The sequence below is a fragment of the Anomaloglossus baeobatrachus genome, chromosome 5, assembly GCF_048569485.1.
Source record: "Anomaloglossus baeobatrachus isolate aAnoBae1 chromosome 5, aAnoBae1.hap1, whole genome shotgun sequence".
Taxonomy (NCBI): Eukaryota; Metazoa; Chordata; class Amphibia; order Anura; family Aromobatidae; genus Anomaloglossus; species Anomaloglossus baeobatrachus.
The window spans coordinates 448,946,863-448,960,398 of NC_134357.1; the positions used below are offsets into that span (position 1 = coordinate 448,946,863).

Genomic DNA, 13,536 nt, shown 5'->3' on the forward strand with positions numbered 1-13,536 from the left:
GAGACAGCAGAGCTGGAGAAGGTGAGTAAAGTTTTGTTATTTTTTTCTCAGACACGTGTGTTTTCTCCGGTGCGTGTCACACGGATCACCTCCGTGTGGTCCGTTTGTGTTCCGTGTGAAACCTGTGATGCAGGAGAAAAACGGACATGTCTACGTGTGGAGCACACGGGCAGATGTATGCTCCACACGGACACACGGTCCATGGCAGAACACGCACGTGACCGCAGACCCATTGATTTAATGGGTCTACGTGTGCCCGTGTCTCTGGTACGTGAGGAGACGGACCAAACACGTACCGGAGACACGAACGTGTGAAAGAGGCATTACACACATGCTGGGGGGAGGGAAGGGGGGGAAACTGGTGCCAATACCAGTAACACCACTATACAGCAATAGTCCTCAGCATGTGACTCAGCTGTTAACAGACTACAACTCCCAACATGCCTTCTATAGCAATACTGGTACTTGTAGTCACAGCCTGGAGACCACCACACAGGGGCGTGCGTCTTTTCAGGTCTATGGCAGCATAGGCTGTGTTTCCGGGGGGACGGGTTACGCGAGGACACTAGCCGGCGCCCTGGGAACGTTCAGCGCTGGGGCCATGTTTCCGGGCGGCTGTCATTGTTGCTGCACAGCAAGATGGCGGCTCAGCAGGAGGAATCGATGCAACAGTTTGTGTTGGTGACCGGCTCGGAGGAGGAGAGGGCGCGGTTTTTTCTCGAGTCCGCCGGCTGGGACTTGCAGGTACCGTAGGGCGGAGGTTGGAAAAAAGGGACGAAAGGCGCGGATGTAGGGGAGAGAAATGTGGACACCCCGGGAGGAGAACGCACTGTCATCTGCCTGACCCACCCGAGACAGATCCACGGCCCCTCCCCTCTTATCATTGTGCCGTATAGACACCCCAATCCCCCTATCACTGCCCCAGATAAACCTTCACCTAGGCTTCTCTTGTTGGACTACAAGTCCCACCACGGTTTTGCATTTTTTTCAACTGTGAGGTATGCTGGGAGTTGTAGTTTCACTCCATTGTACTTAGTTAAAAGGGGATTTTCACTGTGCAGCTCTCACCACTGGTGACACTTCAGACTTGTGTGTGCGGTGATACTGAGGAGACTCAGACACGTTATCAAATCAGCACCATACTGCAAAAAAAACAATATGGCCGATCAGTCAGTGACGGTAAAGATGAGTGAACCTGAACCAGAAAGCTAAAAACCTGTGCAGGCCTGGTACTGATCACAGCTGAGGGTCCGTTACAGTTGTATCTAGTCTACACAGTCACATCAGTATACATCTATTCTGAGCGCTTGTTACGCAGTGTCAGGCGGATTATCTCAGAGGAATGTCTAATTGTACCAAACCCTCAGCTATAAACAGTACCAGGACTGTACAGAATCCTGAATGTAAACTAGAACGTTCCCATTCAGCAAATGGAAGTACAAACCTAGAAAATGGTCAATAGATGAGAAAGTAGAGGAACGTCATACAAGAGGAGCAGGTGTCGTCTGCCTGCCTGCCTGCCAGCTGTCACTCGGCACCGCGCCCGGCCTCCTGGTAAATATCGGCAGATGGTAGGAGGTGGACATATAAAGAGGTAAGTAAGCAGGAGGATCCGATGCTCTACACCGGGGTGGGATCCGTCCCAACCACAGCTGTGAATGAGTGTCCAGATTCTATGTAAAGTTCTGTCCTGACCCGGTGCCAGCTTGTCCCCTCCAGCCTTTAGGGTTGGCGTCTGTCCTAAAGTCAGTCCATTAGGTGTAAAGGGGACCCAACCCATGGCAGCATGACCAAGACCAAGTATGTTTAACTCTGCTGCATTAAATTAATAGCTACCGGGGACTGAGCTGCGCTATAGACCAGTCAGACAGGCAGCTTCTCCCCACCCACTACACTGCATTGACAGGTGGACGTCTGGGCAGATAGCTGTCACTGCAGGGCAGTAGATGGGGAAAAGCCAATGGGACCTGTCTGACTGGTCTGTAGTGCAGCTCGGTCCCCGGTGGCTATTAAACTGTATTTTCATCTGAAACGTGTTGCAGAGTTAAACATACTAAAATAAATCTTTATTTTTATATAGCGCTAACATATTCCGCAGCGCTTTACATACATCAGGAACACTGTCCCCATTGGGGCTCACAATTTAAATTCCCTATCAATATGTTTAGTGTGTGGGAGGAAACCGGAGTACCCCGAGGAAACCCACGCAAACACGGGGAGAACATACAAACTCCTTGCACATGTTGTCCTTGGTGGGAATCGAACCCAGGACCCCAGCGATGCAAGACTGCAGTGCTAATCACTAAGCCACATACCTGTCTGTGATCATACAGCCAGTGCTTGATGCATGCTGCCGTGGGGTGTATCAGATGTCGAGTTCTTTCTAAAAAAAAACTAAAAATTGATAAAAATTTAAGCTAAATTGTCACTATGTAATCTACACTGGGGACCCCTGGGAACGTTTACCTGTCAGGAGCGGATAGGGTGCCAGCAATCACTTTTTCTCCATGTGTGGAGTAGCACATCCTGTGTGGTCTCCCATTACCTGAATTTTCCATAAGTAAGCAATGGCCAGAATGGATTGCGCCCCTCTGCTTTGCAAGGTGAGAAATTATTACAGTAAATATAGAGGACACCTCACTGTATAATCAGTATCTTCGGGAATGGTTATCTGCAATGTTGGACACTCCTGCTTAGGCTAAGTTCACATTTCCGCTAAAATCTATCAGTCACAATCCGCTGCTCTTGTAAACAGCGGAATCCGTTTAGCGGATTCCGCTGCTCCCATAGACTTGTATGAGCAGCGGATTGTGACTGATGATGCTGCGTTGCACCCTCCGCCCGACTGATCAGTCGTGGAACGACTGACCGCCGGGCGGGAGGAACGCAGCATGTAACGTTTTTTGAGCAGCGAGATCCGTCGGATTTCGCTGCGCATGCTCTCTGGCTCCCTGCACACGTCACCAGCTTTGGTTGGTTACCCGATATTTACCCTGGTTACGGTGCAAGGAGCCAGCGCTAAGCGGTGTAGGCCCGTAACCAAGGTAAATATCGGGTAACCAAGGTAAACATCGGGTGCTTTGCTGTTACCCGATATTTAGGCTGGTTACGTGTGCAGGGAGGCCGACACTTCCCCGCTCGGCCCCGCCCCCTCCCGCACTCCGCACATGTATGTACACACACACACACACACCTGTCCCCAGCCATGCAGACAAGCACTGACACCCTCGTCTGGCCCCGCCCCCTGCTCGGCTCCGCCCCCTCCCGCACTTTGCATGTGCACACACACACACACACACATACATACATACATACATGCACATACACACACTCACTCACACATACACTCACCTGTCCCCAGCCATGCAGACCGCAGCACTTCTACTGACATCCTCAGCGCCTGGCCCCGCCCCCCGCTCGGCTCCGCCCCCTCCCGCACTTTGCATGTGCACACACATACATGCATACATACATACATACATACATACATGCACATACACACACTCACTCACTCACAGATACACTCACCTGTCCCCAGCCATGCAGACCGCAGCACTTCCACTGACATCCTCAGCGCCTGGCCCCGCCCCCCGCTCGGCTCCGCCCCCTCCCGCACTTTGCATGTGCACACACATACATACATACATGCACACATGCACATACACACACTCACTCACTCACAGATACACTCACCTGTCCCCAGCCATGCAGACCGCAGCACTTCCACTGACCTCCTCAGCGCCTGGCCCCGCCCCCCGCTCGGCTCTGCCCCAGAACTCCGCCCCCCGCACACAACGGAATCCGACAAAAAATTCTGTTCTTTCTTTTTCGCTCCTAATTGGGAGACCCAGACAGTGCTGTATAGCTACTGCCTCTGGAGGCCGCACAAAGAACTACACTTAAAAGTGTAAGGCCCCTCCCCTTCTGGCTATACACCCTCCCGTAGGAGTACGGATTCCTCAGTTTTAGCTTTGTGCGCAGGAGGTCAGACACGCACGCATAGCTCCATTGTTTTTAGTCAGCAGCAGCTGCTGACTATGTCGGATGGAAGAAAAGAGGGCCCATACAGGGCTCCCAGCATGCTCCCTTCTCACCCCACTGTATGTCGGAGGTGTTTGTAAGGTTGAGGTACCCATTGCGGGTACGGCGGCAGGAGCCCACATGCTGATTCCTTCCCCATCCCTTTTTACAGGGCTCTGGGTGAAGTGGGATTTACTGGTCTCCAGGCACTGAGACCGTGCTCCATCTACAGCCCCTGGAGAAGATGCTGGATGGAGCGGAGTACATCAGGGACATGGCCCTGCTTCCTCAAGGTACTCTGTGTCCCCGTGCATTTGGCGCTCACACCGCAGCATGCTGGGTGTTGTAGTGCGCCGGGGGACATCAGCGCTACGGCGCTTGTGCCATGGCCTCATTCAGCTTCGCTGAAGCAGGCACACTTCTGGGAATCGGTCGCGCCGGCCGCTGGGACTGTGGCGCGGCTGGCACTTGTGGTGCGCCGGGGACTTCAGCGCGGCCCGCGCTTTTACGGCGGCCGCGCTGATAACTCGAGTCCCCGGCTTTTGCGGCCTGCTTCCGTTCGTTCCCGCCCCCAGACCTGCCAGTCAAGAGAGGGGCGGGACGCTGGCCACTTCGGGGAATCGGTCACGCCGGCCGCTGGGACTGCGGCGCGGCTGGCACTTGTGGTGCGCCGGGGACTTCAGCGCGGCCCGCGCTTTTACGGCGGCCGCGCTGATAACTCGAGTCCCCGGCTTTTGCGGCCTGCTTCCGTTCGTTCCCGCCCCCAGACCTGCCGGTCAGGAGAGGGGCGGGACGCTGGCCAGTGCATCAGCGCCGAGGGCTGGAGTCGTTTTTACATACTCCAGCCCTCACAATCGGCACAGAGGGGACACTGTTTCCCGCACTTTTGTTTGGGAACTCCCACGGACCGCCCCTCTCCACAGACGCCGGCAGCCATTCCTGCTGACACGCTGAGCTGCAGAGGGGAGCCGGGGAGACCCAGACAAGGAATTCTGCGCCTCTTACCCGCTATTCAGCGGGCGGTAAGCAGCCCTCAGGGCTCACCCCCTCTTGTGCCAGTAGTATTCTTAGTATTTTGTTTCTACAAATACTTGGTATTACATAGCGCTGGTCGCCCTTTGGCTATAGACTCTCTCACATTGCAGAGAGCCAGCAGCATGTCGTCCGTAAAACGCAAGGGTGCCAAGGCACAGACATTATATGCTTCCTGCACCGCATGTGGGACTTTTCTACCGGCAGGCTCCACGGACCCCCATTGTGTGCAGTGCTCGGCCCCTGCGGCGCTTGCACAGTCGGGACCTCTGCTGGACGTGACCCAGGGTGTACCACCTGTGAATGCTGTCCAGGTGACAGGAACTGAGTTTGCAGCTTTTGCTGACAGAATGTCTCTCACTATGTCACAAATTCTTGACACATTGCGAGCTAGGCCTGTACTTCAGGCCACGGACACTGTGCAATCATTGCCCCCTGGTCCCCCTCAGCTCCAAGCTCCGGGACGGGCATATACACCTCAGGGTGAAGACTCTGACTCGGACGATGGCCCCGGGCAGCCTAAGCGGGCTCGCTATGACGGGCCTTCACATTCATCTCAATGGTCAGGGTCCCAGCGAGATGAATCTATGGGTGATGAGGCGGACGTAACTGATCAGGATTCTGATCCTGGGACCGCTCTCAATCTAGATACACCAGAGGGTGACGCCATAGTTAATGATCTTATATTTAACATCAATAAGATGTTAAATATTTCCCCACCAGCTCCTCTTGTAGAGGAGTCAGCTTCGCAGCACGAGAGAATCCATTTCAGATACCCTAAGCGTACATTAAGCACTTTTCTGGACCACGCTGACTTTAGAGACGCAATCCAGAAACCCCACGCTTATCCTGAAAGGCGTTTTCCTAAACGGCTTAAAGATACACGCTACCCTTTTCCCCCTGAGGTAGTCAAGGGTTGGACCCAGTGTCCAAAAGTGGATCCTCCAATTTCCAGGCTTGCAGCTAGATCCTTGGTTGCAGTTGAAGATGGAGCGGCACTTAAAGATGCCACTGACAGGCAGATGGAGCTCTGGCTGAAATCCATCTATGAAGCGATTGGAGCGTCATTAGCGCCTTCTTTTGCGGCCGTATGGGCACTCCAAGCTATCTCAGCCGGGCTTGCGCGAGTCGACTCTGTCACACGTGCATTTGCCCCGCAGGTAGCACCATTGACCTCGCAAATGGCGGCATTCGCGTCGTACGCGATTAATGCTGTTCTTGACGCTACAAGCCGCACGGCAGTGGCGTCAGCCAACTCCGTTGTTTTGCGTAGGGCCCTGTGGTTGAGACATTGGAAAGCAGATTCTCATTCCAAGAAGTGCTTAACCAATTTGCCTTTTTCTCGTGACCGATTGTTTGGAGAGCGTTTGGATGAAATCATCAAACACTCCAAGGGTACGGACTCATCCTTACCGCAACACAGACAAAACAAACCCCAACAGAGGAAGGGTCAGTCTGGTTATCGGTCCTTTCGAGGACCGGGCAGGTCCCAATTCGCCTCGTCAAAAAAGACTCAAAAAGACCAGAGACGCTCAGATTCTTGGAGGTCTCAGTCACGCCCAAAAAGGACAGCCGGAGGAACCGTTGCCAAGACGGCGTCCTCCTGACTTGCGGTCTCCGATTCCCACACCCGCGGTCGGTGGGAGGCTTTCCCACTTTGGCGACATTTGGCTGTCACGCGTCAAAGACCGTTGGGTGAGGGATATTCTGTCTCACGGGTACAGGATAGAGTTCAGTTCTCGTCCGCCAACTCGTTTCTTCAGAACTTCTCCACCACCAGACCGAGCCGATGCTCTGTTGCAGGCGGTGGCCGCTCTGAAGGCGGAAGGAGTGGTGACCTCCGTCCCTCTTCAGGAACAACGTCACGGTTTTTACTCCAATCTGTTTGTGGTCCCAAAAAAGGACGGATCGTATCGACCCGTCCTGGATCTAAAGTTGCTCAACAGACACGTAAAAGTCAGGAGGTTCCGGATGGAATCCCTACGCTCCGTCATAGACTCAATGTCTCAAGGAGATTTTCTAGCATCAATAGATATCAAAGATGCGTATCTCCACGTGCCGATTGCACCAGAGCATCAGCGTTTCCTACGCTTCGTCATACACGACGAACACCTACAGTTCGTAGCGTTACCTTTCGGTCTGGCAACAGCCCCCCGGGTCTTCACCAAAGTCATGGCAGCAGTAGTAGCTGTTCTGCACTCGCAGGGTCACTCGGTCATCCCGTATCTAGACGACCTGCTTATAAAGGCACCCTCTCAAGAGGCATGCCAACACAGTCTGAAGGTGGCACTAGACACTCTCCAGAGTTTCGGGTGGATTATCAACTTTCCAAAGTCTCATCTAACCCCGACCCAATCTCTGACTTATCTTGGCATGGAGTTTCATACTCTCTCAGCGATAGTGAGGCTTCCACTGGACAAGCAGTGCTCGCTACGGACTGGAGTGCAATCTCTCCTTCAGAGCCAGTCGCACTCACTGAGGCGCCTCATGCATTTCCTAGGAAAGATGGTAGCAGCAATGGAGGCAGTCCCGTTCGCGCAGTTTCATCTGCGCCCTCTACAATGGGACATTCTACGCCAATGGGACGGGAAATCGACGTCCCTCGACAGGACTGTCTCCCTCTCTCAGACTGCCAAGGACTCTCTGCGTTGGTGGCTTCTCCCCACCTCATTGTCACAGGGAAAGTCGTTCCTTCCCCCGTCCTGGGCAGTGGTCACGACGGATGCGAGCCTATCAGGGTGGGGAGCGGTGTTTCTCCACCACAGGGCTCAGGGGACGTGGACTCAGGAAGAGTCCACCCTGCAGATCAATGTTCTGGAAATCAGAGCAATCTATCTTGCCCTGCGAGCCTTCCAACAGTGGCTGGAAGGCAAGCAGATCCGAATTCAGTCGGACAACTCCACAGCGGTGGCATACATCAACCACCAAGGGGGAACACGCAGTCGGCAAGCCTTCCAGGAAGTCCGGCGGATTCTGACGTGGGTGGAAGACACGGCATCCACCATATCCGCAGTCCACATCCCAGGCGTAGAAAACTGGGAAGCAGACTTTCTCAGTCGCCAGGGCATGGACGCAGGGGAATGGTCCCTTCACCCGGACGTGTTTCAGGAGATCTGTCGCCGCTGGGGGATGCCGGACGTCGATCTGATGGCGTCACGGCACAACAACAAAGTCCCGGTGTTCATGGCACGGTCTCACGATCACCGAGCTCTGGCGGCAGACGCCTTAGTTCAAGATTGGTCGCAGTTCCGGCTACCGTATGTGTTCCCACCTCTGGCATTGTTGCCCAGAGTGCTCCGCAAAATCAGGTCCGACTGCCGCCGCGCCATTCTCGTCGCTCCAGACTGGCCAAGGAGGGCGTGGTACCCGGATCTGTGGCACCTCACGGTAGGCCAACCGTGGACACTACCAGACCGTCCAGATTTGCTGTCTCAAGGGCCGTTTTTCCATCTGAATTCTGCGGCCCTGAACCTGACTGTGTGGCCATTGAGTCCTGGATCCTAGCGGCCTCAGGTTTATCTCATGAAGTTGTTGCCACAATGAGACAGGCTAGAAAACCATCCTCAGCTAAGATCTATCACAGGACGTGGAAGATATTCTTAGCGTGGTGCTTGGCTCAAGGGTTTTCTCCCTGGCCATTTGCATTGCCAATTTTTCTTTCCTTCCTGCAGTCTGGGTTGGAAAAAGGTTTGTCGCTTAGCTCTCTTAAGGGTCAAGTCTCCGCGCTATCCGTATTCTTTCAGAAGCGCTTGGCACGGCTTTCTAAAGTACGCACGTTTCTCCAAGGAGTTTGTCATATCGTTCCTCCTTACAGACGGCCATTGGAACCCTGGGATCTGAACAAAGTTCTCATTGCTCTCCAGAAGCCGCCTTTCGAGCCTTTGAAAGAGGTTCCCCTTTCTCGGCTTTCACAAAAGGTAGTTTTTCTTGTGGCGGTCACGTCTCTTCGAAGAGTGTCCGAGCTAGCGGCGTTATCTTGCAAATCTCCCTTCCTGGTGTTTCACCAAGACAAGGTAGTACTGCGTCCAATTCCAGAGTTTTCTCCCAAGGTGGTTTCTTCCTTTCATCTCAATCAGGATATCACTTTGCCATCTTTGTGTCCGCATCCAGTTCACCAATTTGAAAAGGGTTTACATCTGTTGGACCTGGTGAGAGCACTCAGGATTTACATTTCTCGCACGGCGTCTCTACGCCGTTCTGATGCGCTCTTTGTCCTAGTCGCTGGTCAGCATAAGGGATCGCAAGCTTCCAAATCCACCCTGGCGCGGTGGATCAAGGAACCAATTCTTCACACATACCGTTCTGCTGGGCTTCCGATTCCATCTGGACTGAAGGCCCATTCTACCAGAGCCGTGGGTGCGTCCTGGGCATTGCGGCATCAGGCTACGGCTCAGCAAGTGTGCCAGGCGGCTACCTGGTCGAGTCTGCACACGTTTACCAAACACTATCAAGTGCATACCTACGCTTCGGCAGATGCCAGCCTAGGTAGACAGGTCCTTCAGGCGGCGGTGGCCCACCTGTAGGAAGAGGCTGTCTGACAGCCCGTTCATGTGGTATCTTTTTACCCACCCAGGGACTGCTTTTGGACGTCCCACTGTCTGGGTCTCCCAATTAGGAGCGAAAAAGAAGAAGGGAATTTTGTTTACTTACCGTAAATTCCTTTTCTTCTAGCTCCAATTGGGAGACCCAGCACCCGCCCTATTTGTTCTTAGGGTTTCGTTTTTCGGGTGCACATGTTGTTCATGTTGTTTCTTAAGTTCTCCGATCTTGTTATCGGATTGAATTTGTTTTTGAAACTGTTATTGGCTTTCCTCCTTCTTGCTTTGGTACTAAAACTGAGGAATCCGTACTCCTACGGGAGGGTGTATAGCCAGAAGGGGAGGGGCCTTACACTTTTAAGTGTAGTTCTTTGTGCGGCCTCCAGAGGCAGTAGCTATACACCACTGTCTGGGTCTCCCAATTGGAGCTAGAAGAAAAGGAATTTACGGTAAGTAAACAAAATTCCCTTCTTGTCATCCGTTGTACAGCGTTGAACAGCGCATCAGTCACATGCGTCAAGCGACGCATGTGACTGATACAAATCAACGGAAATGTGAACTTAGTCTTAAATGTATGGAGTCTGAGGAAGTCTGAAATCCATCTCCAGTTACATCAGTGACTTTTGCCTGCTCTGTTGCTGCTCCATGCTTTAAACTGCATCTCTGCTTGTTTAGACTAAGCACATTTTAATCTGGTTGTTGTGCACAGAGCAATCAATTTATTTTTTTTTCTTTTGACGAGACTGCAGCATAAAATCCTGGTTTCGGCCAGTGTCACTGCACTGATGTATGTCCTTGTCAGAAAGACCCGTTTTTTGTTTCCAGACATGATAGTCATTCATCTCTTAAAAGTTTGCAGAAGATCAGAGTGTTGACAGTGCAGGGCTATGGGATTTAATCTCAGATATGGGCGGCACAGTGGCTCAGTGGTTAGCAGTGCAGTCTTGCAGTGCTGGGGTCCTGAGTTCAAATCCCACCAAGGACAACATCTGCAAGGAGTTTGTATGTGTTTGCGTGGGTTTCCTCCCACATTCCAAAAACAGTGGTAGGGAATTTAGATTGTGAGCCCCAATGGGCACAGTGTTGCCAATGTATGTAAAGCGCTGTGGAATTAATAGCGCTATATAAATGAATAAATATTATTATTATTAGATATACTGGAAAGTTAGTGACACTATTATAACATAGAACAAGTACAGCAGTTACCCAAACGCTGCTATGTATCAGGATAGGTTTACGGTAGAAAAACCTATTAATTTGATTTTCTCGTCCTTCCAGCTAGCTCTGGCCAGTTTCTATGAGGACGGAGGAGACGATGACATAGTGACACTTCCACAGCCACCTCCAGGCTCCACATCTCGTGGTTCGGGACCAAGGTTAGTGCCCTGGCAATTACATCCTTCCGTACACTAAAGACCACCGTTATATGGCACAAGTCACCAATATTTATTTTTTTTTTATTTTATTTACCCATGTTTGGAATTAAAAATAATATTCCGTTTTTTTGGATTTGGTTCTGAGGACATATAAAGACAATAGCAGCATTAAACTTATACATTTCGTAAAGAGGTCTGTAGGAACAGTATCAATCCAAGCACAATCATGTCACCCTGGCCACACAATAGTGATCAGTACATGACCTCAAATGCTTGAGACAGGTTCATGGGGCTAAAAATATTAAACAGGAAATTACTCAGTGTAAACTTATTTTCAAGCAAGTTATAAAAAAAAAAAACAACTTACAAAAAAATCAATTTTCTTACAATTTGGTTAAATTCCCTAGTGTATGTAGTATCGATAAAGTTAATGATTAATGAGCCAATGCCTCATTTCTTTGTCGCTCTATTGGGAGACCCAGACAATTGGGTGTATAGGCTATGCCTCCGGAGGCCGCACAAAGTATTACACTCAAAAGTGTTAAGCCCCTCCCCTTCTGCCTATACACCCCCCGTGCTCCCACGGGCTCCTCAGTTTTTTTGCTTTGTGCGAAGGAGGTCAGACACGCACAGCACAGCTCCACAGATTAGTCAGCAGCAGCTGCTGACTATGTTGGTTGGAAGAAAAGTGGGCCCATATAGGGCCCCCAGCATGCTCCCTTCTCACCCCACTCTTGTCGGCGGTGTTGTTAAGGTTGAGGTATCCATTGCGGGTACGGAGGCTGGAGCCCACATGCTGCTTTCCTTCCCCATCCCCCTCAGGGCTCTGGGTGAAGTGGGATCCTATCGGTCTCCAGGCACTGAGACCGTGCTTCATCTACAACTCCTGTGGAGACTGCTGGATAGGAGCCGGGTACCGTTCAGGGACATGGCCCTGCTACGTGAAGGTACTCTGTATCCCTGTGGGGACCGCGCACGGCAACACCTCAGCTTTGCTGGGTGTGCTAGTGCACCGGGGGACCGGGTTAAACTGTGCCATTACACACTCAGCGTCGCTGAGTGTGTTTATATGTAGGGGCTACCGCGCAAACCGCCGCTGCCATGGGAAACTGCGGCGCGGCTGGGACTTGTAGTTCGCCGGGGACTTCGGCGTTGGCCGCGCTTTTACGGCGGCCACGCTTATACTCGAGTCCCCGGCTTGGCTTGCGGCCTAGTTTCCCTTTCTCCCGCCCTCAGCCCTGACAGGCAGGGGAAGGGCGGGACGCTGCACGGAAGAGCAGCACTGAGGGCTGGAGTATGATTTCCATACTCCACCCCCTCACTGTGCACAGTGTGAGCACCTCGGCTACGCCCACGGCTCCCTCCTCTCGTCAGGACGCCGCAGCCATTTCCTGTCAGCTCCTACGACGCTGCAGAGAGGGACAAATCCTGAGAGACCCAGACACGGTCTCTGGTGGCCTCATAACCGCTTTAGGCGGCTGGTAAGTAGCACCTGTGGTGCTAGCCTCATGGTGCTGTAGTGTACTGATACATTATTTGTTTTTAGTATATATTTTACACTGTATGAGCACAGTTCATTCTGGCTATATACCCTAGTGTGTTACTCAGGGAAAACAATAGCATGGCGCCCACAAAAGGCAGGGGTGCCAAAGCACAGGCTTATTATGCTGCCTGCGTCGCTTGTACGACCCAGCTGCCGGCAGGTTCCATTGACCCTCATTGTGTGCATGTTCGGCCCCGGTGACACTTCTTTAGCCAGGGCCTCTGCTAAGAGGGGCCCAGGGGGAGCCACCTGTTGACACTGTCCTAGTGACGGGGACGGAGTTTGCAAAACTCTCTGAGACTATGGCTAAGATACTAGAAGCCTTGCAGTCCAGGCCGGTATCTCAGCAAAGGGACTCTGTTGAATCATTGTTCCCTGGCCCCCCTCAGTTGGACCAACAATGTCCTCCCGGGGTATCTCATACATTCCAGGCTGAGGGTTCTGACTTAGACCCCAGCCCCAGACCGACTAAGCGGGCTCGCTTAGAATTTCCCTCGACAGCATATTGTTCAGGGTCTCAGCGGGGGGAATCTCTGGTGATAATGCGGAGACAGCTGATCAGGATTCTGATCCTGAGGGCGCTCTCAATCTTAATACTCCAGACGGGGACGCCATACTGAACGTTCTTATTGCGTCCATCGATCGAATGCTGGATATTTCTCCCTCAGCTCCTCCGGCGGAGGAGTCAGCTTCTCTTACACCGAGTATGTTTCTAGACCACTCTGATTTCAGAGAGGCAATCCAGAATCATCATGCTTGTCCAGATAAGCGTTTTGTCTAAGCGCCTTAAGGATACACGTTATCTTTTTCCCCCTGACGTGGTTAAAGGTTGGACTCAGTGTCCCAAAGTGGATCCTCCAATCTCCAGACTGGCGGCTAGATCCATTCTTGCAGTGGACGAGGGGGCCTCGCTCAAAGATGCCACTGACAGGCAGATGGAGCTCTGGTTGAAATCCATCTATGAAGCTATCGGAGCTTCTTTTGCCCCAGCATTCGCAGCTGTATGGGCGCTACAAGCTATCTCAGC

General features: G+C 52.3%; 1 protein-coding gene across 1 annotated transcript in view; it reads left to right on the forward strand.

Moving 5' to 3' along the window:
* Nucleotides 1-588: 588 nt before the first annotated feature.
* NSFL1C (NSFL1 cofactor) overlaps nucleotides 589-13,536 on the forward strand; it is a 54,669-nt gene continuing 41,721 nt past the window's right edge. The window contains exons 1-2 of the mRNA XM_075350506.1: nucleotides 589-744; nucleotides 10,869-10,966. Coding sequence (XP_075206621.1) covers nucleotides 640-744; nucleotides 10,869-10,966 — 203 coding nt within the window. The 5' untranslated portion in view covers nucleotides 589-639. The remainder of the gene's footprint in view (nucleotides 745-10,868; nucleotides 10,967-13,536) is intronic.